Raw genomic sequence first — 27,834 nt, 5'->3', positions numbered from 1 at the left:
AGGTGAAAGCCATGTCGTGAGCGAGGCAGAGGCAGGGCCATCACTTTCCATGTACAGATTTCAAAATATTAGAACAAATGTAAACTGAAACTGTTACGACTGTATGTGAGAAAGAATTTTGTCCAACTGGATTGCAAATATCCAAAGGTTTGCAAAGACGGCCGGTGAAAAGGAGTGGAAACCCGCGCTCCTGTACGTTACTGCAGGCCGTACACGTTAGTACGATGTGTAAGGAGCGGTTTGGCCATATGCATCCGATATTTAAAAGAGAGAAAGGGAAAGGACATGTCCTTTCCCATAGCAGTTTCTCTTCCCAGCGTCTTCCCCACGGACGTACCTACACTGTGTGCCCAAGTACCTGTGTCCTCGGGGTTCGGTAGCAAACGTGGCACGAGGTACTCTGCGGGCTAATGCTGCCTCAAAACCAGAACCCCGGGTTTGACTCGTGTCGGGCATTGCAGATACTGAGTATTATCCTCCGAACTGAGAAGGAACCTTGAGCCTGAAAACCGATGCGGGCAACTTTATACGCAATTACGAAGTTTACCGTGGTAACTTACGCAGGCAGGATGGGGGACGGACGGTCCAGAGTCGAGCGCAGCTGCACGCTTTGCTGCCAAAGGGTACAGGGGAACTTAAAGCAGCCAAAGGTGAAAAGTAAGACCTGACTGCTAGGGAAAAGAGGTTTTTCCTCCCCCAGGGGTGTGTGTGTGTGTGTGTGTGTGTGTGTGTTTGTGCGTGTTGGGGGAAGGGGTCTCATGACATTAACCATCTGGGTCAGCAAAGGCGTTCTTCCCGTGTTCACACGACATGGAAGCAGAGGTGACGGTGATGGAGACCTTGTCTGGCTTGGGCGCACTCCTTGTGGGTGGGCTACAGCTCAGTCAGCTGCAGTGGGGAAGGGGCAGGACTTTGGGTCCGAAGTCGAGTGGTTCAGCCGCCAAGCTGGCACAGGAGGCCAGTGTCCCATAGTCCGCCGGCCCAGTCTGGTCTAGGACATTGTCCCTACGTCCCACCTGTCAGCACCCTCTCCCTCTCAAGTGACCACGTCTCAACAATAAACTCAGGACCACCGTGGGATTCGGGCACCACCAAGGCGCTCCCAGGGCCCAGACAGGGGGTGGTATCCAGGACCAGGCCCAGAAGGGGCGCGCCCACTACACACCGGCCAGGCGCCGGCACGTGGGCGCACGCGCAGCAAGGGAAGCGGGGAAGCTGGGAAGGCGGGCTCCACTTCGGGAGGAGAGGCGGCACGCCTTATCAGCAGGGCCCTGAGTAAGCGGGGCTGCGTGGACGACTGGCCCTGTCAGGAGCGGCCCAACCTTGGCAGCGTCTAGAGGGACGAGAAAACAGGGGTCAGGAATAGGAGAGGCGTGACTGCGCCGCCTGTCCTCTTGTGGCATTTTTCTATCAAAATAAGGGACTTTAGGTGCGGAGGGGACCCAAGGAAAATTCAGAACCTCCACAGCCGGTCAAGACCAAGATTGTGAGGCTGTGCGGGCGACTCCTCGGCCGCGCCGTGCGGGGCCCTGCGAGCTGGGACAGGAGCTGCGGCCACGCCGGGACCCCGCTTCCAGACCGAGACCCGCCGGGCTGGAGGCTGGAGGGCACGCCGGCCGACCCCTGCGGGAAGGGCCACGGCGCCTGCGCGCTGGGCTGCACCGCCCGCCTCCACGCCGCGCCTGCGCACTAGGCTGACGTGCGCTGCACGTGGGCGGGGCCGGGGCTCCGGGTCGGCCGGCCCGCACCCTGGGGGCGGAGGCGGCGCTGACGCCGGCGGGCGGGAGCGCAGGGAAGTGGCCTTGGTGGCCCGCGCGCTCCCCGGGGACGGGCACCGCGCTCCGTGGGCAGGGCACAGGGCCCTGCAGGGTAAGCGGCGGGCCGGGGCGCGTGCGGGTTCTGCCGGGCTCGGGGTACCTCTGCACGTGGGCCCCCGGGCACGGTGCGCTGCGCCCTGGAGAAGGGCTGCGACGGAGCAGGGCCGGCGGCCCCGGGTGTGCAGACCCAGCGCCTGGCAACGCCCCCGGCTGAAGCGGTGACTCGCACCCGGGCCTTCCCTCCCACCTCCTGCCTGTCCGGCTCCGTCAGTTCTCCGCGAGCCCCGGGCTCCGCTGCCCGGTGAGCCGCATGATCGGTGTTGGGCAGCGGGTGGGCAAGACGGCCGGTCTCCACCCCCAGGGAGCCGGTAGCCGGGCCTCTGCGTTCATTCATGCAGCCAGCTGCTGCTGACCCGCTCCCAGCTCAGCCGGGTGCAGATCCAGTAGGAGCGGGACAGGCCGGGGAGAAAAGCCCGTTTAAACCTACCGGGAGAATAAGAGGTGTTTTTAATGCGCTTAATTTTGTACGAGCTTTCAGCATGTGTGGCTGTCATTTGCCTGCTCGGCCCTTTTATGTACTTTAACCTTGAAGAAACTGGCCTACAGATAAGGCGGCCACCCATCCAGATCAGATGGCGCTTGTATTTCTAGCGCTGACCTGCCGTCCCCAGCTCCTAGGAAGCCGCGCGTCTCCACCCTCGCTGCCACTGCCACTGCCCCACACCCAGACCTCCTCTCTGACCCCTGCCTCCCCCGATAGAGGGATGCACCCCCACCCCCACCCCAGGCAGAGTTAGCTTAGCCAAACCTGTTTCCCTTTGTGCACCTGCACCCTGCCCCACCCGCCACACCTGCCTGCTATCTCATTCCCCACCTGACTTTCCTTACAGGCTTGTTCTAGACTCTCTCTCCCTAAAGAACAAAACTAAACTGAAAGTGAATTGTTTTCCTTGGTGAACCTCTGGGGAGGGCCTGATTGACACATTTTACACGTGGTGTTAGTGGTGTCACAGAAATTTGTTTTGCCCGTCCTGCAGGTGTCTTAGCTTTGAACAAACCTTACCTTACCCTACGGAAGGAAATTGGCTTTTTAGGTTCTGGCCTCAGGGACATGGAGGGGCCTCTGTGCCCTCTTGATGTTATGTTCTGTTTGGCTTCTCTTTATGCCATTCTAAACTTGGTGTGTATCTTTAATGACTGTATGTATGTAATTTCCTGTGAGTTTTTTTTTTTTTTTTTTTTTTGGTTGCCTGAAGTAGTCTTATATTAACAGGGAAGTGAAGTGATGAAGCACCTTTGATTTGGAGACGGAAGCCGGAAACTCCTCTGTACCTTGCCGAGTGCCGGACCCCAGGCAAGTCCAGTTACAGACCTTCCCGGGCCTTGGTGCTGTCATGTGGAAATAAGTCGTCTAGTGTCGTGTGCTGCCAGCCTTGTGGGCCTCTAGCAACAGGATGTCGCGTATGTAAAGGGGTGCTTTGTAAGTGGGTAGGAAAATTTAACAGCAGCCAGCAAGATTTGATATACTATCTGTTACTCTGATCTTGAATATCGTAGTTCTTCGACTAACATAGGACATGATAAAATGTGACTGTGAGAAAGGAGTTTATAAAACACTTTCAAAGTTGTAAGATGTTAGTATTGCTTTTACGTCCTCACCAATCATCTTTGAAAGTAGCTGCTTTAGAACTTTCTGTATAAATACTTTTGTTTAATGATCACTTAGCAACGGGAAACTCTGGGTTACTATGATCTGACAAAAGGAGGTCTATGAAAGTCTCTGCTGTAGGGTGAGGGCTGGCTGCCTGGGAGTGGCTTCCTCAGGCTCCAGCTGCAAACCTGTCGTCACTCACAGGGTCAGTTCCACTTCTGACTGATGTCCTGCTGTCATTTCAAACTCAGCATGTGGGAAACCTGGTCACTGCTGTCTTCTACCCAAACAGCCCCATCCCAGATGGCTTGTCTCTGCTGGTGACCACCATTTGGGTCCTGAAGCATCGTCCATGCCTCCGTCTTTCCCCGACTCCTGGTGAATTGCTAAATTGTTGGCTGGCCTCCTTCACTGCTGGCTGAGCAGCCACTGGGCTCTGGCCTTGTGTCGCAGTGGGAGACCCAGGATGGGTGGGTGGTCCCTGCTTCCAGGGAGGCATCTAACCAGAGGGAAGGGAGGCACAAGTGAATCGCTCCACTGACAGCTTACTCAGGGGCGTGGCGTAAAGCACCAAGGAGCCCAGAGGAGGGGCCCCCAGCTGCCGGGGCCCAGAGCTGCAGTTAGCACCTTGGGTGGGCTTTGCAGGGGTGCAGAGAAAGGAGCCAAGGGGGAAAAATTTAAGGCAGGAGAAATCTCAGTAAGGATCAACTTGTCTCTTTGCTCAGGAGGTGAGATGTGATTGGCAACTTTAAAACAGCTTGATTTTGATGTAAAAATGAGAATTCTCCCCGTCTCATCAGTGCCTTTAGTCCTGCGCCCACAGATCTCATTTATGTGACCTGCCTGGCCTTAGAGCAATTAAAGGACTGTGTGTGTGGTGGGGTGACGCACACGTCAAGTAAACGCTACCATTTCAGCCGGTTTTAAGTGTGGAGTTGAGCGGCGTTACATGCGTTGCTGCGCCCCTGCTGCCGGCCGCCTGCAGAGCTCTTTTGTCTCCCAGACTGGACCTGTCCCCTCAGACCGTGCCCCCTCCCCCCCCCCCCCCGCCTCCACCGGCCCCTGGAGCCACTGTGCTTCCTTTTGTCTCCGTGCATTTGGCTACTCTAGGTACCTTGTGTAAGTGGAGAATTTGTGCTTTTATGACTGGCTTACTTCACTTAGCACAGTGATTCAACCATGTTGTAGCCCGTGTCCGAGGCGCCTTCATTTTTAGGGCTGAATAAGATTCCATTGTGTTTATACACCACATCTTCTTTCTCCAGTCATCTGTGGATGGACATTTGGGCTGTTTCCACCTCCTGGATGTTGTAAATAGTGCTGTAGTGAACTGGGGTGTGCAGACGTGTCAAGACCCTGCTTTCAGTTCTTTTGGCCAAATACCCAGAAATAGGTTTGCTGGATCATATAATAATTCTATTTTCAGTTTTCTGAGGAACCTCCATACTGTTTGCCGCAGTGGTTGCACCGCTGCAGAAGAGTTCCAGTTTCTCCACGTCCTTCCCGGCTCTTGTTACTGTTTGTGTCTTTGTGGTGGCTGTCCTGGTGGGGGCGAGGTGACGTGTAACTGTGGCTTTTGTGTGTCTCTGGTCATTAGTGATGCTGAGCCTCTTTTCACGTGCTTGTTGGCCATTTGAGTATCTTCTGTGGAGAGATGTCTGTTCAGGTCCTTTGCCCGTTTTTGAATTGGATTGGTGGTGGTTGTTGCCGTTGTTGAGTTTAGAAGTCTTCTTTATGTCCTGGATAGTCACCCTGTGTCAGGCCTGTGACCTGCAAATGTTTTCTCCCTTTCTTAGGGATGCCATTTTCCTCTGTTGTCAGTGTCCTTTGCTGCACTGTGGTTTTTAATTTTGATGTCGTCCTATTTGTCTATTTTTGCTTTTGTTGCCTGTGCTGTTGGTGTCTTAAAGAAATTAGTGACAAATCTGATGTCATGTTGCATCTCCCCAATGTTTTCTCCTAGGAGTTTTATAGTTTTTAGATTTTACATTTAACTCTGTATTTTGAGTTTATTTCTGTATGTGGTGTGAGGTCAGGATCCAACTTCATTGTTTTGTATGTGGATATCCCGATTTCCCAATACGACTTATTAAAAAACCAGTCCTTTCCCCACTGAATGGTCTTGGTACCCTTGTCGAAGATCACGTGGCCAAATATGTGGCAGTCTGTTCTGGACTCTGTTCTGTTACGTTGGTCTTTGTGTCTGTTTTACACCACTGCTACACTGTGTTGATTACTGTGGCTTTGTAATATGTTTTAAAAATCTGAATGTGTGAAGCGTCCAACTTTCTTCTTCTTTTTCAGAATTGTTTTGGTGATTTGGGGCCACTTGAAATTTCATGTGAATTTTAGGATTTTTTTTTTCTGCAAAACAAAATGTTGGGTTTTTGATAAGGATTGCATTGAATCTGTGAATTGCTTTGGATGCTGTTGAGATCTTAACAATATTAAACAATATTTCCAATCCATGAACAAGGGCTATCTTTCTGTTTATTTGACTCTTAATTTCTTTCAACAATGTTTTGTAGTGTTCAGGGTATGAGTCTTTCATGTTCTTGGTTAACTTTATTCTTAAATGTTTTATTCTTTTTGATGCTTTTGTAAGTAGAATTGTTTGATGGGATTATAAATGGGATTATTTGATGGTATTGTAAATGGAATTGTTTTCTCAATTTCCTTTTCAGATTATTCCTTGTAGTGTATAGAAACAACTGATTTTTGTGTATTGATTTGTATGTTATAATCTTGCTGAATTTGTTATTAGTTCCAACAGTTGTTTCCCCTCTTTCTGCCCAGTGTGGAATCTTTAGGGTTTTCCACATACAAATGTACCTCAGAGATACTGTGGGTTCATTTCCGAGCCACATCAATAGAGGGAATATCACAATAAAATAATTCACACAGTGGTTTTTGTCTCAGTGCATATGAAAGTTATGTTTTCACTGTACTGTGAAGTGTGCAATAATAGCATTATGTCTAAAAAAACAATGTATATCCTTATTTTAAAAGTACTTAATTGGTAAAAAGAAAAAAGCCAACCATCATCTGAGCCTTCAGCAAGTCATAATCTTTTTGCAGTAGTAACACCAAAGATAACTGACCACAGATCACCATAACAAATAGAATAATGGAAAAGTTTGACGTATTGCAAAAAATTATCAAAATGTAACCAGAGACACAAAGTGAGCAAATGCTGTTGGAAAAATGGTGCCAACAGACTTGTGCAACGTAGGGTTGCCACACATCTTCAGTTTGTTTAAAAAAAATGCGATATTTGCAAAGTGCAATAAAGCAAGCACAGTGAAATGCGGTGGGCTTTGTGAGCCCACATTGTCTGCAAACAGCTCATCCTCCTTCCTCCTTCCTAACTTAGGTCCTTTTTCTTTATTCTTCTTTTCTGATTGGCCTGGCTAGAATTTCCAACACTTCGTTGAATAGAAGTGGTGGAAATGGACATCCTTTCTTGATCCCGCCCTCACAGTAAAGGTTTGAGCCTTCAGCGCTGGGCCGCAGGTTACACGCGGCTTTTATTATGGTGAGGTAGTCTCCTTCTGGTCCTGGTTTGTTGGGGAGCTTAATTATGAAAAAGCATTAGATTATATTAAACTTTTTCTGCACCAGTTGAGATAGTGTGGTTTTTTCCCCTCCCCGTTCTGTTCACGTGGTATGTTACCTGGATAGGTTTTCATGGAGTGAATCACCCTGGCATTCCGGGAATTAACTCCACTTGGACATGGTGTGTAACCCTTTTACTGTGCTGTTGAGTTCAGTTTGATGCTATTTGTTGAGGATCTGTATATCGTCATTCATAAGAAATATTGGTGTGTATTTGCTTTTCTTGTAGTGTCTTTGTCTGGCTTTGATATGGGGTGATGCTGGCCTCAAAGATGAGTTAAGAAGTTGTCCCTTGTCTTCAGTTTTTGGGAAGATTATGAAAAGGATTTTTAATTCTTTAGGTGTTTGGTAGACTCAGTAGTGAAACCGTCTGGTCCAGGGCTCTGCTTTGCTGCGAGGTTTGATTGCTGATTGAGTCTTACGAGCTGTGGCGCTGTTCAGACTCTGTTTCCTCATGATTCATTTTGGTCGTTTGCGTGTTTCTAGGAATTTGTCTGTTTGATCCAGGTTCTCCAGTCATTGGCACACAGTTTTTCATGGTACTCTCAGTCATTCTTACTCTATAAAATCGATAGTAATGTTCCCTCTTCCGCTTCTGATTTTAGTTACTTGAATATTCCTTCTTTATACCTTCGTCAGTCTAGCTGAAGTCTTGTCACTTAGGTTGCTCTTTTCAAAGAACCAACTCTTGGGCTCAGGGATTTTCTCTGTTTTATTTACCCTGCTCTAATTTTTATTGTTTCCTTCCTTCTAGCTTTGTTTAGTTTGCTCTGTTTCTAGTTCCTTAACGTTAAGGTAGGTTGTTAGTCTGAGGTCTTTATCTTCTCTTAATGTAAGCATTTGCAGCTGTAAACTTGCCCCTCGGCGTCCCATCCGTTTTGGTATGTTGTGTTTTCATTTCCATTTGTCACAAGTATTTTCTCATTTCCGTTTTGACTTCTTTTTTGATCCATTGGCTATTCAAGAGTGTGTTGCTTGATTTCCATATATTGGGGAATTTTCCAGGTGTTTTCTGCCCTCGATTTCTAGTTTCATTCTGTTGTGATTGGAAAAGATACTGTGTTTGATTTTGATCTCTTCCCATTTAGTAGGACATGCTTTGTAGCCCAATGTGTCATGTGTCCTGGAGAATGTTTTATGTGCACCTGAGAAAAACGAGTTTGCTGCTGCTGCTGGTAGAGTGTCCTGTGTGTGTGCTGACCTCCTGCCTGACTTCTCTGTGCTTTACTGGAAGTGGGATATCCAGGCCCCCTGTGTCACTGCGCGGCTGGCCGTTCTCCTTTCAGTTCTGTTCGCTTCATATGTCAAGGAGCTACTGTATTCACGTTTACAGTTGTACATCTTCTTGGTGATCTGGCCCTCTTGTCATTATGCAGCATCTTTTTTTTGTCTCTTGTGACCGTTTTTTACTTAAAGTCCGGTATGTCTGATGTAGTATACAGATCCCCGCTCTGTCGGTTACTGTTTTCGGGGAGTCTTTCCACAGTCTGTGTGTGTCCTTATATCTAAAGTGAGGCTCTTGTAGAAGCATGAAGTTGAATCCTGTTTTTTATCAGCTCAGCTAATTGCTGAAGGGAGAGGACTGACTTCTGCCATTTTGTAATTTTCTGTACGTCTTGTAGCTTCTTTGGCCCTCAGTTCCTGCAGGTGTTTCCTCTTTGTTGACTGGTGCTTTGTGGGAGCAACCCTGAGTCCTGCCTCATTCCCTTTGGGTGCGTGAGACCCCTTCCTTGTGGTTACCACGGGGACCACAGGTGACACCCTGGTGTGGTGGCAGTTCAGGTTTGACACCAGCGTAACGTGAATCACGCGTACTCGGTGTCCCCTCCCCACTTTGTTGTCAGTGTCACAGAGCACGCGTTTGTGTTCTAGCGACACAGGCTTACGATTATTTTTGTGCATTTGTCTTTTCAATCCTCTGGAAAATAAAAGGGAGTTGCAACTCCAGTTACAACTGGGTTTTCTGTGTGTCCGTGAATTTACCTTAACTGGAGATCTTCACGTGTTCTCACGGCTTCCAGTGACTCAGTGGCATCCGTTTGTTTCGGCCCGAGGGACTCCCCTCGGCGGCTCCCACAGGCGGTCGGCTGGTGAGGAGCTCCCTCAGCTTTTGTGTTCTGGGGCTGTGTTCATTTCTTCGCTTTGCTTCCGCCTTGTCTCCGCGGCTCTGGCTCGGTGACCTCGGTGCCCTGTGCTCAGGTGCACCCTCCCCCTGCCCCGTGTGCCGTCGGGCCCCTCTGGTGAACCTTCCCATTTGGTCGCTGTGTTTGTTGCTCAGCGCCGCGGTCGCTGCTTGGCTCTTCGTTACCGTTCCTGTCTTTCTGTTGTCATACGTTGTTTTTGTAATTCGTTTTAGTTCTACGTTTTCCTTTCACTTTCTCAGCACGTCTAAGACGGTCGTTTAAAGTCTTCTGTCTGCAACATCCTAAGCCCGTGTTTCTTCAGGGACAGTTTCTACTGCTTTTTCTTCATGCAAGGGGGCCATGTTTCCCCATTTCTTTGTATGCCTTGTGATTTTTTTTTTAATTAAACATTCAAAAAAAACACCTGCCTCTCTCGGTGTTTGCAGACTGGGGCTGTGCCCTGAACGACCCTCCCAAGTTGCCAGGGGGTGTCTGAGCCGGGGGGTCAGCTCGGGAAGGCATGGGCCTCGCTGGGATTTGTTCGGAGCCTGTGTGTGTGCTGTTCCCTGGCCCCCCGCACGGGTGGCCGCTCTCACGGGTCTTCTGTCGCAGAGCTCCACCTGAGCTCCCCCTCGGGCCTTGGGTGTCCCTCGCACCCCCACCCTCAGCCTCTTGGCCCAGGCAGCCCCGAGGCGGGTTGGAATGTTGCTGGAAGCTCTCCTCCAGCCCTTCCGTGTGAGGGAGGGCCTGGGGGGCTGCTGCCGGGGGCAGTGGGACGAGGGTGGGCGAGCACCACAGACCCACCCGCTGTCCGTACTGCAACGTTTTCCCCGTGGGGCTCCCGCTGGGCCCGTAGGCCTGCCGGGCGGTGGCAGCGCAGGACAGGCTAAGGCCCTGCGCGTGGGGCTCATGGTCAGAGGGGACACGACCTTCAGGAACGGATCCCAGAAACAGGCACCCTGACAGGTCAGATGAGGGCAGCGAGCTCGGGGAGAGCACAGGGTGGGGTCGGTTAAGCTGGGGGCGTCAGGAAAGGTGGGGACAACAGCCTTCCAGCCGAGGGATGAGGACAAGGTTGGCCAGGGTGGTGGCCAGGCGTTCTGGGAATGGTTAACAGTGCACGTGAAGGGCGGAGACAGGGAGGTTCTCGGCAGAGGAAGCCAGGGCCAGAGAGGGAGGGGTACAGTGCAGAGGCTGGTAGGGGCCACGCTGGGGCAGCATGTGCGCCCTGATCCTGGGAGCACTGGGGGCTCCCGAGGGCAGGTGAGGCAGGAGCAGGCTCTGGGAGGCTTGCCTGGGTGTGGGCAGTGCTGCAGGGGCCTGGGGTGTCCTGGTGTGGCTGTCAGGCTGGGCCCCTGAGGGCACTGTTCCATGTCCCCTCCACGCAGATTGCCTCAAGGTTGCAGGTGCCCCCTGCACTTCTAGGCCTGGCCCCGACTCCCCGCCCTGCCCCCGGAGCATGCAGTCTCGCTGTCCTCCAGGGCCATGACTCCTGCCGCCCCGTGTCCTGGGCCAGCGCACATCCTGTGTGCCCCAGACAGCCAGCCCCTGCCAGTCGGTCACCCGCCACGGTCACACGCTTTCCACCCATCACCTCCCTGTGTCCTCCCCCTGGGGCATCACTCCACTTACCCGACTGACAGGGTCGGGTGGATGGACAGATGGCGAGCCCGCTCCCCCACCCCGCCCACCAAGAGCCCAGCGCCCCTTCTTGTCCTCGGATGGAAGCTGAGCGAGTGCCTCTCTTCCAAGGGGCGCTGACCCAGACCCCGGTGCTGATTATTTATTTCGCTACTCGGGTCAAGTTTTTATGGGCTCCGGAAGCATACGGGCACCATTCCCTTCTCGGCGGGAACAGGGGGACGAATGAAAGGCAGTGTCTGTTGTGAAACTTTGAGAACCAGCCATCTCTGATCTGCCTGTGGCTCTGTGGTTCCCAGGGAACAAGATGTTAAACCTTTGAAGGCTAAGCTGCTGGCATAGGAGGGAAGTGAGGACTGAAGGAAGGTGGTGGGTACGCATTTCTGTGACCCTGAAGGGCTTGGGGACACCCAAGTTTGCCTTCACACATGTTTGCCTGGAAGGGCGCTCAGAGGGGCTGCGGGGCTGGCCCAGGCCAGCACCTGCAGGACCAGTGGCCTTGGACTCTGCGAGCCTCGGTTCCCGGTCTGTCAGGTGGGGCTTCCCCACATGAAGCGTCTGATCCCACAGGAGAAAACGCAATTTCTGTCTGGAGAAGCCCTGTCCCCGAGCACAGGGACTTGTGAGCCACTGGGAGCTTTGCAGCCTCATGCGTTCTTCCTTCCTGTCCCCTTCCACCAGCGGCGCGGCCCCGTCCTCAGCAGACGGAGATGAGAAAAATACCGAATAATGGGAACCTGAGGGTGCCGAGGGTGGCGTACCCGCTGGGGCTGCTCGCGTGCCTGTTCATCTACATCGCCTACATCAAGTGGCACTGGGCCTCGGCCACCCAGGCCTTCCTCAGCATCACCGAGGCAGCGGCGGGGGCACGGCGGGGCCAGCAGGCCCACAGCCCCTCGGGGGCGGCCGCGCACGCCCACGAGGTCTTCTACGGCATCATGTTCGACGCGGGCAGCACCGGCACCCGTGTGCACATCTTCCAGTTCACACGGCCGCACGGAGGTAGCGGGCAGGGAGCGGGGCCTGGGCCCTGGGGTGTGGGCTGGGCCCCTGCCGTGGACTCCCCTGGGAGCCCCAAGGGTCCTGAGGGCAGCGGGGATCCCAGGGGTGTTGGGTGGCCTTCACCAGTGGCTGGGGTGGCCGAGATCATGACTTAGGCCAGAGGGCACGTGGGGTGACCCCAGGCGCAGATGGGAGGGAGCTGAGAGTCTAGCAAGTCAGATAAGGGAGCAGAGACCCAGAAGCCAGGCTGACCCAGAGCTGCCCGCTGGGCCCTGGCCGCAGGGGAGTGGCAACAGCAGTGGCCCCAGTAAGCGGGGGTCTGGGCCAGACTGAGGGTGGGAATTGGGCATCTCTACCTGCCGGCTTCCCCCGTGGGGAGACCCCCAGCGCCTCCCTTGTGCCCTCTGGCTCGGAGGGTCCCGCTCCGGCCTCTCACCCCTGGGCGTCTCCCCGACACCCACAGTGGGGTTCCCCGCCGGTTCCGTGCGGACCCTCCGACCTTCTGGGCGTTAACTGAGCTGGGGTGCCAGACCCTTGCGTAGAGCTCTCCAAAGTGGCACGTTTATCTCCTTTTTATCTGCTTTATTTTTAAACTTGTCACAATAGTTACATGTCTACATGCTGGACTTAGCCTGCCTCCACAGTTGGTCTTGAAGCTGAGTTTAAGGCAAGGTGCATCAGCGTGTGACCCTCGAACGGCCACGTTCCGGTGTGTTTCCTGGGGAGAGACGTTCTCGCAAATAACCTTGCCCCCCGTTCTTCCTGCTGGGCCTCCGTGTCTGAATTCAGACAGCTCCCCTTGGCCTCGGGATGCTCTCGCTTGCTGTGACGCATGAGCCCAGGCCTCTAATAACTCAAAACACTCAGTTTTTTAAACAGAAGAATGAAGTATCCCTTCAGAACGTGTGATGGGTCCCTCTCGCACCAAGCACGTGATTTTCATATTTGCAGTTTGGACTCTGCTCCTGCACTGAGTCAGCATGGATTAACTGTGGTGAAATGTGACACTTTAAACGGGTAGTTTCTGGTGTGTAAATTATACCTCAGTAAAGTTGACGTCTTTCAAAAAAGGAAAGTTCTGGCCAAAACATTAAGTGTCTGCTCCTCGTGCTCAGCCAGACTGGAGAGGCGGAGTGCAGGCGAGGAAGTGAAGGTCTGTTTTCAGGTTCTGCCGTAAAAGTGGGGCTGCTCGTGGTCGCGTAGAGCCGTGTGTGCTTACACTCACACCTGGACCTTTTTTAAATGTGATTTTCCCTTAGAAACTCCCACCTTGACCCGTGAAACCTTCAGAGCACTGACGCCAGGGCTTTCTGCTTACGCTGATGACGTTGAAAAGGTAACGGTTTTCTCTTGAGTCTGTCTATCGGATTTGTTGTCTGTCGGTTTGTTAAAGTGACCCCCCTTCTCTGGGACGCAGAGAGCTGCCCCCCAGCAGCACCTCTGGTGGTGCCGACCCGGCACTTCCCTGGGCACCACATGTGAGGCCAAAGGCTCACCGCTGCCCCCATCGCCGCCCCGCCACGTCACATATGTACACACATACGCACCACACGTGCACACACACCACACACCACACTTATGTACACATATCCGCACACGTGCACACGACACATACCATACGTGTACGCACATGCACGCCATGTGTACACACGCGTACATACACACCACACACACGTGCACCCCCAGGCCACTCAGACCCTTCCTTCAGCCAACATGCGTGCCACCCAGAAGTCATGGTGTGATTCAAAAGTATAAATCTTACAAACTTACAAAAAGCATCATTTGAAAGTTTAGTTTTTTTGTTTCAGTTTCTCTGATTGAAGATGACAAATATTGACTAAAGAAAGAAAAGTTAATGCATTATGCAAAATCCACAAAGTCAAAAAAGTGTAAAATAAATTGAACCGTCAGATGGTGACTTCCGTGAGTTTGTGGCAGTCACACTTCTCAAGTGCAGGACCATGGGTCCCGTGTTTCCAGGAGGCCCCGCAGGCAACACTCACGCAGCTGTGTGTTCCTTTGGCTCCAGCATGTCTTAAATCAGAAGGTGACGCAGGATTCTTGCCCATAGCTGCGTCCTGATCTAAGACACTGAAGTCACAGCATTGCTTCCTGCAGCTTGGTTAAAAAACAAATGGAAGACAATTGAAATTAGTGATTCTAGAGTGCCCGTAAGGTTAAATCTGGTTAAACTGTTTATTTTACAATCAACATGTGGGGCTTTTAAACCTCCTTGTTTGGACCAGCAGCACACATTCAGGGGGACGACCTGCTCCCCTTCCTCGGGTGGGAGCCCCATTCCCCCCCCCCAGGAGGGCCAGCGTCCCTGTTTCTGCTCCTTCGAGAGGAGTCACGTCTGTGCCCCCCCCCTTCATTGCACCCGCACCGCTGCGCACTTCAGCGCCTCCACGGCTCTTCCAGCGATGGACCGCCGCGTGTGCCCGGGAAGTCGGGCGACGCGGAGGTGATGCCCGCCCTCGCTCTCCGCAGCGTGGGAGGGGCTGGGGTCGGCCGTGCCCTCATGTGCGAGGGCGCCTCTCAGAGGAACCCTGGCGGGGACTTCAGAGTCAGCGGAGCGTGTGTTCCCCGACAGACGACGGATGTTGCATAGTCCCGCCACGGCTTTGGACTGGGCCCAGCGAGCCTTTAGCAAAGTCACCCCCAACCCCCGGTCCCCGCCCCTGCCACGGTCCCCGACCCCCGGTCCCCACCCCCTAACTGCCAACCCCGCCCGCTCCCCGTCCCCCCTCCCCCGTGGTCCCCGTCCCCCCGCCCCGTCCCCGCCCCCCCAGGTCCTCGCCTTCCCGGTCCACCCTCTACCCCCGTCCCCACACTGACGCTCCGGGAGCTCTTACGCTCTGGCAGGTGAAGGTGGTTCCTGAGGGTAGTTACTCAAGGGTGTTAGTGTTTTGGGGGCCCCCGAAGTCTATCCATGAGTCCAGGGCTTGTCCAAGGTGCGCACAGAGCAGCGGGTCCTCCCGGGCACCCTCTCCGGGTCTTGCCCGGGCTCAGTGGTCCCTGAGCCCCATACTCCTGCCAGCACCACTTGAATCACTCTTTCTGTTGATTTGAAAATTAGAAAAAAATATACGTATACATGAATAAACCCGGACTCTGTACCCCCGTGTTCACAGAGCGCCCCAGGGATCCAGGAGCTGCTGGGCGTGGCCAAGCAGGACATCCCCTCCGGCCTCTGGCAGGCCACACCCCTGGTCCTCAGGGCCACAGCTGGTCTGCGTCTGCTGCCAGGAGAAAAGGCTCAGAAGCTGCTGCAGAAGGTGAGCTCGTCCGTTCCCAGGGCCTGGCGGGGGGGGTTGTGCGACTGAAGACGCAGGCCCCCCGCGAGGGGGACGAATGCCAGCCTTTGGTGGAGGGCCTGTCGCTGAACATTGCTTTCCTCCTCAGGGAGTTTAAAGTACTCGTGTTTTCTAGAATGAGTTTGTCTTCTAAGGAGAGCAAGTTTGTTTTAAAAATACGTTGCGGAGAGGGTATAGCTCAGTGCACGCACGAGGCCCTGCGTTCAGTCCTTGGTACTGCCATTAAAAATACATATATAAGTAAATAAACCTAGTTACCACTCCCAAAAAAACAATTGTGAAAAGGAAGCTATAAAAAAAATGTGCTTTTGAAGGGCTTCCCGCCGTCCACGGACTCTCTGTGTGTCTGAATTCCCAGTGCGTCCTCTCGGCCCGCGGGTCCTGGGGTCGTGCCAGCCTCGCTCTTGGTCCGATGCTTGGATGCGCCGGTTCTGAACCTTCTTGCTGCTCAGTGATGGGTTGTTGTGCACGTCCACATCCCTTTTGAAAACCACACCCACGTTCTCGAGCAGGTGCTGGGACACAGGGCAGACGTACCGGAGTTTCCGTGTATCAGTGGTCGCTAAAAAAGCGGAGACAGGTGTGCAGCCAAATGCAGCTGCTCACTGCCTCCCCATCCTCCGCCACCGTCCCCCGGGAGCGTGCCCGCCAGGCCGCGCGGGCCCAGGCTGGAATCTGCCTTGCAGGGTTCCCGCCCCCTGTCTCCCATCCTAGAGCAGGGCAGCTTTGGGGTGTGCCCTGGTACCCCAGACCCCATCCAGGGTCTCAGCAGCACTGCCTCCGCCAGCCCAGGCTCCATGAGTGTGGCGGGCACCCTGCAGGGTCTCCTGCCTGGGGAGTAGTGGGACGGGCTGGGGGCTTCGGTCTGGGGGATAAAGTGCCTCTCTCTCCCTGCAGGTTAAAGAAGTGTTCGAGGCGTCGCCGTTCCTCGTGGGCACCGACTGTGTTTCCATCATGAACGGCACGGACGAAGGTAGTGGCCATAGGCGGGCGCCCTGTGGGCTGCTGTGCGGGTGCCAGGGCCTTCCCCAGGCAGGCATGCTGACAACGAAGCAACGGTCCCGTCCCCGTCTCTGGTTTAACGTCTCAGAGCCCGTCCTGGGGCCGGAGTTAGAGACAGCTGCCAACCTGGCCCAGATGAAGTTTCTAGAACAAATCATTTTTCTGGTTTAAGAACATTTGAAGAGAACCCTCAGTTGCTGTCATGTCGGAATGTTGGAGCTGCAGTAATTCTAAGGGGGAGACGCTTGATAAGGTTCCTTACCAGCCTCTGACTTTAAGCGTGCCCTTCCGAGTTGGCGAGTGTGGGGGAGGGCGTGGGGACATCTGCTTCTCTTCAGAAGAGAAGCTGTCGGTGAGGACCGGCGCCGGGTGCAGCGGGCAGAGCGCTCTGGGTCTCAGTGCGGGGCCTCCTCGGACCCCGCCAGGGCCGCGGGTGGCCTCGTGGCTAGCGCTCCTTCCGCAGCTGATGTGAAGGCTGCGAGGAGTGAGCAGGTGTGGCCTCGGGCTCCTGATGTCAGAGAGCTGGTTCCAGCGTCTCAGGTGGCTCAGGTGCGCTTGTGACCCTCTCTTGCAGGCGTTTCGGCCTGGATCACAGTCAACTTCCTCACAGGTGAGTCCTCTTCATCTTGAGTCCACAGTCCACTGACGCGGTGCCGAGAGCAGGGGCCCCATCTCCACTCTTTAAAGGGACCCCTCGGGGTGACAGTGTCGCCAGCCCAAAGAATTAGGCTGTGGGGGTGGGTGGGGGTGTCCACTGGTGGCCCCGGGGCCCCAAGCCTGCAGATGCAAGTGCTGGGAGGGAGGGGCCTTCCCTGCAGGTGGGGGCGGCTCCCCCAGCCGCCTCCTGGGTTCCTGAGTTCCGAGGAAGCCCTGAGTGACGCTGCTCATGTCTCAGGTGCTGACTGTCCTGAGCACTGGTCAGCTTGTCGTCGAAGCCTCTGCTGGAGGTGGGGCAGCCTGTCCTGGAAACAGGTGCCAGGAGCACTTTTCCTTGTGTTGTTCTCAGGATGTGGACTTTTGTCCCTTTATTGCAATTATGGGCCAGACCAATGTGTCTGATTCATGGAAGAGAGAGGAAGTTTCTTGTAGGATTTGCCGCCTGGGGATGGAGGGCCGTGTTAGGGGACAGGCCAGGAGAGCAGGCGGGGGCGTCCCCGAGCGGGGGGGGGTCACATTGTCCTTGCGTTCAGACTAAAGCCACCGCCGAGGCAGCTGTCCTTCGTGCCGCAAACGCCCCTGGAGGTTTTAAGTGGCCTCAGCTTCTCCCTGTCTTGCCTGGTTTTCCACGGCGGGGTCTGACTTCCAGCCTCTCCGCGTTTCCTGCTGTCTTCGTGTTACTAACGGCATTGCTGTGGGTTTCACTCCTGTGCTGCAGGCGGTCTCAGAGCCCCCGGGAGGGGCAGCGTGGGCACGCTGGACCTGGGCGGAGGGTCCACTCAGATCACCTTCCTCCCGAGAGTCGAGGTAACCAGCCCCTGCTCTCAGCCCCTCCCCTGAGGACCAGGTCCACCCACAGTGCTGCTTGCTGTGATTTTAACTCTGCCTGGAAAAGAAGAAGAAATGTGGTCTTCAGCAGGGCAATAAGTTAGGTGGTGCCTGGAGCCCTCTGGGCAGAGAGCGGGAGTGGGGCCCCCTGCCCCCCAGCCTGACTGCGGTCGAGAGCGGCCTCCTCTTCAGACAGACATCCTGGGGGGACCGTGCTCCCGGTTAAGGCTGCGCTGTTCTGGAAAGTGCCTCCCTCACCCGCCGTTTTAGTCGGTTGTTTCAGTTGTTAGTGGAAAACACGTTAAGTTTACTCCTGACTGTCTTGACTGGGCCGTGTTTGTCAAGACGGGGAAGCACTACAAAGAGGAAAAACATAGTGTTTCCATTTTGGACAGTTTTTTTTTCATCACAGCAGTGATCTGAGGAAAAGCTCGTGTGACTGAGTATGTCTGTGAACATCCCTGTTCCTTCGAGTGAGTGGAGGGAGTGGGGGACAGCTTTCTAGAGAGGCCAGCAGGGAAGACGGTGACCCTCGCGTTCCTCCCCAGGGCACCCTCCAGACCTCCCCGCCCGGCTACCTGACGTCCCTGCAAATGTTCAACAGGACCTACAAGCTCTATTCCTACAGGTTTGTGTCCAGGTTGAGGGTGGAGAGGTTGACGGTCAGGCACACGGAGCAGCTTAGCACCGCGGCCTCGTCTCCAGCTCCTGCCTGTGGAGTGACGGAGCGGTCAGCCCAGACTCGGCGAGACCCTGCTGTGGGCCCTCCCCCTCCCCTCCCCTGCAGTAACACGTGTGCTTGGCCTGTCCTGCTCTAGAAGAGGTTTTGAGAAAGTGGGGAGGAGCCCCTGGATCGAGCAGTTTTCTGGGCCGTGGGACGCCTCCCGTAGGGTCTTCCGTGCGGCGCATCCACACCGTGAAGGTCGGGGCCTGTCTCCCTGTCCAGTGTCCGTGGCTCCTGGACCAGCTCCCACCACGTAGTAGCCTTCGCGTCTGCGCTGAGTGCCCTGAGCCCCACCAAAGAAGCTTCCAGAATAAGCAGAAAACTGCTGTTTGCCACTGGTTTCCTCCCTTCCGCTCCCCCCGTCCTGGACCCGGGCAGTTCGCATGCCCCAGGCGGAGGAGAGGTGTCCCTTCACCGCGCTCTCTTCCCACAGCTACCTGGGCCTCGGCCTGATGTCGGCGCGGCTGGCGGTCCTGGGCGGCAAGGAGGGGAAGCCTGGTGAGTGGGTGCACCTCGTCAGGTCGTTGATGAGGAAAGAGGTGCCGGTGACGTCGGGGCTGCGTCACTGGGCTGGGCACGTCCAGGGTTGGCTTGTTTTTAAGCCTTTACGGCAAGACAGCACGGGAGGGGCCCGAGGAGGGGTCCGTGGGGTCTTGGACGGGCTTGGCCTTCTTCCAGATGGGCAGCCCCTTTGTTGCAAACCGAAAATGCATTCTCATCTCAGAAAACCAGCACCCTTGCTCTGGGCCAGAAAACACCTGCTGGCCAGCGGGAGGAAGGCAGGCACCCATTCACCACCTGCTCCAGCCTCGGGGTCCTGTGCCCCCTGCAGCCCCCCAGCCAGCCAAGCAGTGGGGGAGCCTCCCGCAGGCTGAGCAGTTGTCAGTCAGCAGGTCACCCGCAGGCTGAGCGGTTGTCACTCAACAGGTGCTTTATCGTCACGATTGTCATGAGTCCACAGGCTCCCCTGGGGCCCTGTGGGGTGGCGTTTGGGGCACATCTGGCCTCTACCCACACTTCTCCCGGCAGCTCAGAGGTGGGAGGGCTGCCTGAGGTCGCACAGCCTCCTGTCCCACACGTTCTGTCAGTGAAAGCAGACCCCAGCCAGGGACCCTCTTGGCAGGAGGCCGGCCACCACGTGTCCAGGGCTGGCGGTGGGCAGCGTGTCCTGGTTCTGCCTCGCTCGTCCGTAAAGTGAGGGATGCCAGCTGCTCCTGTTAGGGTCATGGTGACCGTCGCCTGGAACCCTGATGCCCCTCCATGGCCATGAGCTGGGAGTGGCTTCGCTGGGGCCTCTGTGGTGGTGGTGGATGGAGGCTCTGCCTCCCACAGCCGACCTGGGTTGTGTCCACGAGCCAGGCCTGATGGGAAAGCGAAGCTGGTCCCCTGGCCCGAGGCCCGGTGCGCCCTCGCCCCACAGCGCCAGGTGCACTGTATCCTCCTCCTTCTCTGTTTCAGCTGAGGATGGAGAGGAGTTGGTCAGCCCTTGTCTGTCTCCGGGTTTCAGAGGAGAGTGGGCACACGCCGAGATAACCTACAGGGTCTCAGGACAGAAGGCAGGTACGCTGACCCTCCACGGGCGGCTGGTGCGCGTGCCCTCTTGATGCCTCTGAGAAGCAGGGCAGCCGTCTAGCCTCCTCGCACACCAGCCTGCACTTGCCCACGAGGTGGACGAGGCTCTGGAGGCCCCAGCTCCCACAGGGTGTCCACACAAGGCCCCCTGGTCTGCCGCCAAGTGCCCCTGCAGAGGCCCGATGTCCTAACCGGCCTCCGAGAGGAAGGGCCTGGGCGGCCATCGGCTCCAGGCAGACAGCAGGTCCGGCTGTGGGCCCAGCCGCCCTGCGAGCCCGCGTCCCAGCTGAGGGACAGATGGCCCCTCCCTGCCCCGCCCGCGCTCCTGGCGAGGACGCGGAGCTCCCTGCGGGGCTCCTGGCAGCCTGGCCCTCTCACCACGGCGTCCCCTGTGCCCTGTGCTCTTCGAGTTTCTTCCAAAAGAGCTACTGCAGTGCTGTGTCTAGGCTGGCCCCGTGGGCGTGCGGTCGCCTGTGACAAGCAGCTTCTCCTCACGGCCCCACAGACACCACACGTGCCATGTCCCCGCGCCAGCCAGTTCTCTGACACCCACGGGGTGTCCTGCAGTTCAGTCCAGTCCCCGCGCTGACACCAGGGGCCAGCGCAGACCCCACAGGTTAGGGCCCCCCAGACTCCCAGTCTTCTGACCGACGTGGCTGCACACCTGGGGTTCCCACAACCCCCTCCTCGAATCGGACAGTTGCTGGAATGGCTCACGGGACTCAGCGAAGCGCTTTACTACCACTGGTTTCTGGTACAGGGCACCACTCGGGAGCAGCAAAGGGGAGACGCCCAGGCCAGGTGTGTGGGGCAGGTGCCCCTCCTGGCACCTCCACGCCTTCTCCATCCGGGAAGCACTCAGGACCCCACTGTTAAGGGTTTTCACAGAGGCTCGTTACAGGGGCAAGACTGATCCAATCCTCGACCGCGAGGGACTGGCTCAGTCCCAGCCCCCTCTCCTCCCGGGAGGTCAGCGTGGGGCTGAAAGTTCCAGCCTTCTCATCGCCGGCTGGTTCCACTGACAACCAGCCCCCTCTAGGGACCCCCAGGAGTCACCTCGTAGCACAAGCCAGGTGGGGATGAAGGGGCTCACTGTGAACAAGAGAGGACCCCTCGCCCTCAGCACTCGGGGTCACATGGGCTGAACGAGTCCGTGCCAGGACCTGGATGAGAATGGATGCCTGTCCTTGTGATGTGATGAGACTGCAGGGGGTGGGGCTATCTGGGGCAACTGCCATTTTAAATGAGACCGGGGGGGGTCTCCTGCGGTGATTCTTGGGCGAGGAGATGGGGAGTGAGCCACAGAGATCGAAAGCCCAGGCTCAGGGATCAGTGTGTGCAGAGGTCCTGAGGCAGCTGCTGTGTTCGGGGAGCGAGGAGCAGGTGTTGTGACCAGACAGACAGGGAGAGCTGGATGGGCAGCAGCCAGACGTGGGGCCGGCCCGTCGTGGCTGTGGGCCGTCCTCATCTGTGAACTCAGGCCTGTGCTGTGGCCCGCCTTCCGAGCAGGGAGGCAGGGACCACTCCCGCATGATTCCTCACCAGTGAGGTGACAGGAGGAGGTGCAGGCCCCCCGGGGCTGATGAGACGCAGGGAGATGCTGCACACCGGGGCTTAGCATGGGGCGCAGCTGCAGGGCTGGGGCCGCGCTCTCTCCAGCCACCTCCATGCTCACGGTGTCCCCCCTCGACCTGGCACGGTTCATGACCCCTAAGAGGTTGCAGGTGGGCCCCGCACAGGCTCCTGGTCCCACCTCACCCCCAGGTCAGGGTCACCCCGGGCTGTGTGGCCAGGTGCCCAGAGCCCCGACCACTGAATGTGCCCTCCCTCCGCCTGACCAGCGGGGAACCTCTATCAGCTGTGTGCCGCCCGAGTGTCCGAAATCCTTCGAGACAAAGTGCACAAGACGGAGGAAGCGAAGGACGTGGACTTCTATGCCTTTTCCTACTATTACGATCTCGCGGCAAACGTCGGCCTCATAGGTAAGGGTGGGGCCGGGTGGGCGCCCTGGGCCTGTGGCGGGGCTGGGGGCGAGCCATCAGCGGTCAGGTGACGGGCAGAGGGAGGGCCATGTGTCACGGAGGGAGAGTGACGGGGGCAGAGTGACGGGCTGTCTTTGGTGAACAAGCTACTTGCTGCGGGAGGGCTTCCTTGCTGTCGGCTCCTCCCCCGCGTCAGCCGCTGCCACCTCAGCCTGGGGCTCTGGCACCCAGGCCGGAGGGAGGGGCCTGGCCTCTCAGAAGCCAGTGGGTCTCACTCCAGCCCCTCCCCAGCCTGTGAGTGCCACGGGGCAGAAAGAGGTATTTGGAGCCCCGGGGCCGGGGGTCAGCAGACCATCACTTCAATGGGTCGTGACTGGGAGTGGATTTTGGTGAAACGGATTGACAAGAGGGTAGCGCATGCCTGGCAGGGATCAGAACGCCAGTGTCCATAGGACGCCACCCAGGAGAACAGGCCAAGTCTGGCCCCCTGGGGCCCCGTGTGGACGGTCGCTGGCAGGGGAGGCTGGTCCGGGTGGAAGGTGACCTCTCACCCCTTGCCCCAGCGGCTGCCCGGCCTGCACCCTCGTCTGCACTCTACAGACGGTGCCCAGCTGTGGCGGGGCTGGCCTTCCTGGGACGATCTCATCTTCCCGGGGCACCCTCAGGGATGCCAGGCTGTTCTGGAAAGTTCTGCTCACTCCCTTTGTGGCCGCACCTGGCTCCGCAAGGCCGGCCTGGTCTGTTTTTAGAAATGGAACCACCCTGAGGTGACATTTGCTGACTTAGCAAACGCCTGAGGGGGGATGTAGGCCTCCTTATCACGCCACCTTCCACAGACCCAGGGCCCAGGGCCCCCTGTCCAGGGCAGAGGCTCAGGGGCTCCTTGAAGAAGCCAGCTGCCGTCGGGAGAGGTGGACGGGGCTTCTCACGCGCCGGCCCGGGAGTGGCACGGGCCCGCCGCGCCTCACGGAGCCCCTGCCGCCTGTCCCGAGGCCTTGTTCTCTCCCAGGGTTTCTTTCTCCCCGGAGTGTGACACAGGTCAGCGCTGCTGCGCGCAGGCCCATAGCTTCAGGAGATGTTTCCAGTTTATTTTTCTTGAGGTTGAGAGCTTGCTCTGTGGGGCCCGGGGCCCTGCCGAGCTCCCTCTGAGGCCCCGGCCATGCTGCCCGCCCCGTGTGGCCCACCGCAAATGTGTCACCTCCGACGCCCAGATGTATAGCCGCCCCAGGGCCTCGGTGCTGTCGTGGCTCTCGGTGCTGGTGCCGACTGGGCGCTTGGTCTTGTCCACAGATGCAGAGAAGGGGGGCAGCCTGGTTGTCGCAGACTTTGAGATTGCAGCCAAGTACGGTGAGTGGCCTAGAGGCCAGACGCTGTCCCAGGCACGAGGCAGGCGCTGGCCCCAGAATTCCTGGTTGGTTCTGATTGTGTCAACCAGACGAGCCTTCGTGGGCGTGAGAGTGGATGGGGGCCGCTGCTGGCCCGGGCTGCAGGGCCGCGCACCCTGTGTGGCCTAGCTTTCGTGGGCGTGAGAGTGGATGGGGGCTGCTGCTGGCCCGGGCTGCAGGGCCGCGCGCCCGGGGCGGCCTGGGCCAGGGGGCGGGGCCGGCGTCTGGCTGCACGAGGACTTGGTCTCAGTCCTGGGTCGTGAGGAGTGGACTCCCTTGATTTCATTTTTTCAAACTCTTCCCTGGGACTTGGGTGACCTCAGAGGGATTCCCCCAGAGTGCCCCCAGATGCACAGTTGCAGGAAGCCCTGCACAGCAGAGCCCAGCGTGTGCGGGATGGAGAGCTGTCCCCTGGGGTGTCGCAGGAGGTGGACCTGCAGCCCCAGGGCCGCTGTCCATCCCCCCGGCCTGCCAGGACGTAAACGTTCTGCTCTCTGGTTGCCTTTCCCAATCACAGGAAAAAAGAGTTAAATTCGGTTTATTTCTCCATAAAAAATCCTTCCCCCTCTCCTCCAAAAAAGGCTTTTCTTGAGCCTTCTCATCACTTCTGGTGGGTCCCCTGGACACCAGACAGCACAGCTCTTCCACAGGAAAAGGTTCCAAGCAGGAGACCACGGCTGGGGTTGCCCGTCACCCTCGAGAACAGGGGTGGATGGTTCTGCGCCGGCTGTGTCGGTGTTTTCAGGCCCCAGAAAGCCCAGGTCCACTCCTGGGACAGGTGTCTAGGGTCCAGGGCAGAGACGGGGTCTCCGGCCTGTGACACAGACGTGCCAGCCGGCTCGGTCCTGACGGCAGGCGGTGGACGCCTGCCTGTGCTGTGCTCTGGTCAGCAGTGAGGCCCTGGTGCACAGAGCCTGGCGGGGTGGGCGCCCAGGGCGGGTGGGGTCGGGGCTGCACTGCCCCCCTCCCCTGGCCCAGGCAGCCGTCTGCCCCGCAGTGTGCCGGACGGCAGAGGCCCAGCCTCCCCACAACCCCTTCCTGTGCCTGGACCTCACCTACGTCAGCCTCCTGCTGCGGGAGTTCGGCTTCCCGGGGGACAAGGAGCTGAAGGTAGGGACCCCCGGCGCCCCTACCCTGGCCCCTTCGTGAGCTGTGCCCGCCTTTCACACACACTCCTCCGCCCCTCCTCTTGTCTTTTCAAGTTGACCCAGAAGATTGATAACGTTGAGACCAGCTGGGCCCTGGGGGCCACCTTCCATTACATCGACTCCCTGAGCAGACGGAAGAGCCCAACTTCATAGGGCCGAGCCGCCGGCCGTCCCCTCAGAAGCACTGATGCCGCGAGAACCGACTGCGGATCCCTGACAAGCGGGGAAGAGGCCACGTGCAAGCTGCCACCCTCCTCCCCGCGGCCTCACAGGCGGCTCCTGGATGGCAGGGGGCTGGAGTGCGGCCCAGGCCTTGGCTCCAGGTGGGCAGTGACCAGCTGGGGCCAGGATGGTGTAGCCCACCATCCCTGTTGTCCCCAGAGCAGGGCTGGGGTGACTGTGGTGTGTCCTGGACAGATGTCTGGTTTCATCCTGCTGCTCCCAGTGGGCCCTGGGCCAGCGTGTCTCCTCCGAGGGTGCGGACATGTGGCGTCACCCAGCGGTCACTTCCTCAAGTCCTTGGTGGCTCGGGGTGGGCGGACAGAGTGGCGCTGAGACTGGGAAGAGGGGCCGGAGAAGGTGCCTGTTGGTGGCCCGTGTGCCCTGGCCTCTTGAGGCTGTCGAGACCTGTGAACTGCCGGCAGGTGTCCAAGGCTGTGCTGCGTGGATGACGTTGTTGTGTGGTGTGTGCCGGCGGAGAGCCGTGTTCTGAGCCCAGCGTGTGCCACTGCCCTGTGCGTGTGCAGCCCCGGAACCGCCCTCAGGTGGTCTCGGTCCGCAGCCGCTCCTGCCTCGGACGCACCATACGTGGAGTAAACTGAGCCTCGTGTTCCGTCCACAATAAAGTGTTTTCCAGGGTCCTGCTCTGATTGCTCTCGGCGAGTGTCCACCGTATTCCTCCACCCCAGCACCTGAGGTCCTCCTCAGCAGAGTTCAGAAACCTGCCCGGGTGGGTGCCAGGTGATTCGGGGTCGAGTCCTGTGGGTGCATCTTGGGAGACACTGGCACCAGGACACACGGAGGCCCAGGCGGTTCTGGGCTGTGCCCTGCAGCACTTTGGGGCCCGGCGCCTCCAGCGCATGGTCGGGGCGAGCGCCGAGCCCCAGGTTGCAGGTTTCAGTGAGGAGCCAGCTTTAATCAGGGGCAGTCAGAGGGTTGCATGCCACAGACTGGACAGACCCCCCTCCCTCCCAGGGCGGCAGCGGGTCCCAAGGGATGTGACTGCTGACGCAGCCCACCTTGTGAGCCTGGGGGACAGCCCTGACGCGGGCGGGCAGGCGGGGGCAGGAGGGGGATGCAGGTGTGATACCTGAGAAGTGTGAGAATGAGAAGCGCTGGGGCCACCACCCTCACCTGGTGTCCTAGTCTGGTCTGGGTGGGGGCGTCACGGGGCTCCAGCTGCAGAGGCTGCAGGGAGACCACCAGGACCCAAGCACTGAAAATGAGCCAGCTCGCCTCTGCCCGGGGCTCCCCCAAAGCATCAACCTTAGGGCAGGGGCAGAGGTGTGTGTGCACCACAGCGGGGAGGTGCTGCCGCCGCCGACCAAACTGAAGCCGGGGCTCTGCTCTGCGGGGGCTGGAACCGGCCTCTCCCCCCGCCTCCCCCCACCGCCACCCCCAGCATCCCTAACAGTTTAGGGAGTTAAAGGACTCCAGAGGCAAAGAATGGAAGTGCGCCACGGCAAAAGTGAAAGTCGATTTGGGCCATTTACAGGCTAGCGATCTCACACCTGAAAAAGTGTGAACAACTGGGCTTTTCCCAAGAGACTCCTAAATAAGTCGTGGAATGTGTCTGAGCCGAGCAAGACATGCAGGTCACTCCCTGGGTGTCTTTCTGATGCTGAAGGAGGCTCTTGTTTTTTAAAAACAGCCACTCGAGTGACACACACTGGGCAAGGGCCCACCGCACACCCTGCCTTGGGATGCACGCGGCTGTGCCCGGCCTCCCGGCCTCACTCGGAGCCGCCCCGACGCTGCCCTGGCCCCCCCTTGGGCAGCAGGACCCCATGGCGTGTGCGTGAGCCGCCCGGACACCGCTGGGCCTGGCGGCTGGAACGTGTGTTGGTTTTCATAGTTCTCAGAGGCGTATTTGAATAAAGAGTCTAAAGTTTAAGAGTTTAAATTGCAGCTTACGCCGAACAGCGCTGGAGAGGGTTGAAGGACGTAAGTTAGAAAGTGATGGAGTCAAAGCGCACTGCTCCCCCCGAGGGAAGCCCGCCCTCTCCGTGCTCACCGTGGTTCTGCCGACTCCTCTTCACCTTCGTGGGGCCGCGTCGTCCAGTGTCTTAGGTGTCACGGGGCGTCCCCCAGGAGGCTTGCCTTGACTCTGGGGTCGGATCCCAAGAGGGTGTGGTGTGGACTTGGGTCTCTTTCCCCCTGAGAAGGACCGAACTCGCGAGTGACATAAACGGACAGGTTGAAATGGCACCCAGGCCGGGCCCCGGAGCTGCCGGGGGTACAAACTCCTGAGAAGATGGGTCCCTGGTGGGAATGGAGGCCTTTGAGAAGCTGCACTTTTTCCAGAAAACAAAGTTTTGAGCCTGCGGGAACAGTTAGGGAAGGATGTCTCTGGAACCCCGCCCCCCACCCGCACAGAGCGGGGACAGATGCTCCAGGCAAGACAAGAAATCTTTAACTCCTTTTTATTTATTTGTTTTTAATTGAAGTGCAGTCAGTTACAGTGTGTCAATTTGTGGTGCACAGTGCAATGTCCCCGTCACACACATACACATAGTGGCGTTCAGTCTTGTTCATTAAAGGTAGTGAGTGTAGTTCCCTGTGCGCTACAGAGGAGACTTGTTTTTCAATCTGTTTTTATATATCGGGGCTGGCACTTACAGTTGAACTCCTCTCTCCAGTCGAGGTGTCAACTGATGTACATCATTGTGCAGTTCAGGTGCACAGCATGATGGCTCCACATTTGTGTGTGCTGTGAAGCGGCCACGGTGACTCCAGATAAGGTCTCTCACTGTACAGAGTGTTTCTTCTCTTCTTGGGACGAGGACTTTGTCTTAGCACCTGTCACACATACAGCACAGTGCTGTTGACTGTGGTCCCCCTGCTGTACCTATGGCCCCAGGACCTCTGCTTTATGACTGGAGGTCTACCTTTTGATCCCACCTACCCCTCAATCTGATCTCTGTTTCTATGAATTCAGTGTTCTAGATTCCACATGTAAGTAAGATCATACACTACGTGTCTTTCTTTGTCTGACTCATTTCACTTAGCATAACACCCTCTAGGTCCATCCATGTTGTGGCAAGGTTTAACTCTTTTTATGGCTGAGTAGTATTCCATTGTGTAAATATACCACACCTTTATCCAGCCATCTGCTGAGGGACATTCAGGCTGTTTCCAGGTCTTGGCTGTT

The 27,834-nt window shown here is 57.1% G+C and overlaps 1 protein-coding gene across 4 annotated transcripts; it reads left to right on the top strand.

Moving 5' to 3' along the window:
* Window positions 1–1,711: 1,711 nt before the first annotated feature.
* Window positions 1,712–25,324, top strand: ENTPD6 (ectonucleoside triphosphate diphosphohydrolase 6). 4 transcript variants are annotated; one of them, XM_074347750.1, is made up of 15 exons: window positions 1,712–1,869; window positions 3,091–3,171; window positions 11,529–11,849; window positions 13,109–13,185; window positions 14,984–15,127; window positions 16,064–16,139; window positions 16,743–16,778; window positions 17,544–17,632; window positions 18,202–18,281; window positions 18,811–18,875; window positions 19,836–19,937; window positions 21,791–21,931; window positions 23,222–23,278; window positions 24,314–24,426; window positions 24,519–25,324. In XM_074347750.1, the coding sequence occupies exons 3-15, from the start codon at window positions 11,558–11,560 to the stop codon at window positions 24,615–24,617; spliced, it is 1,371 nt and encodes a 456-aa protein (XP_074203851.1). In that variant the 5' UTR covers window positions 1,712–1,869; window positions 3,091–3,171; window positions 11,529–11,557; the 3' UTR covers window positions 24,618–25,324. The 4 variants fall into 4 exon arrangements, with proteins under 4 accessions (XP_074203851.1, XP_074203848.1, XP_074203850.1 ...); XM_074347747.1 differs by having other exon boundaries at window positions 3,091–3,278; XM_074347749.1 differs by lacking the exon at window positions 1,712–1,869 and adding an exon at window positions 1,926–2,118 and having other exon boundaries at window positions 3,091–3,278.
* Window positions 25,325–27,834: the final 2,510 nt, after the last annotated feature.

The sequence above is a fragment of the Camelus bactrianus genome, chromosome 19 (genome assembly GCF_048773025.1).
Source record: "Camelus bactrianus isolate YW-2024 breed Bactrian camel chromosome 19, ASM4877302v1, whole genome shotgun sequence".
Lineage (NCBI taxonomy): Eukaryota > Metazoa > Chordata > Mammalia > Artiodactyla > Camelidae > Camelus > Camelus bactrianus.
The sequence above is the reverse complement of the archived record's forward strand: the minus strand, read 5'-3'. Positions and strand labels throughout refer to the sequence as shown.

Coding starts and splice junctions, on each gene's coding strand:
- ENTPD6 (XM_074347747.1), top strand. Junction 15,128..16,063: donor CTCAGAAGCTGCTGCAGAAG/GTGAGCTCGTCC, acceptor CTCTCCCTGCAG/GTTAAAGAAGTGTTCGAGGC. Junction 16,140..16,742: donor CATGAACGGCACGGACGAAG/GTAGTGGCCATA, acceptor CCTCTCTTGCAG/GCGTTTCGGCCTGGATCACA.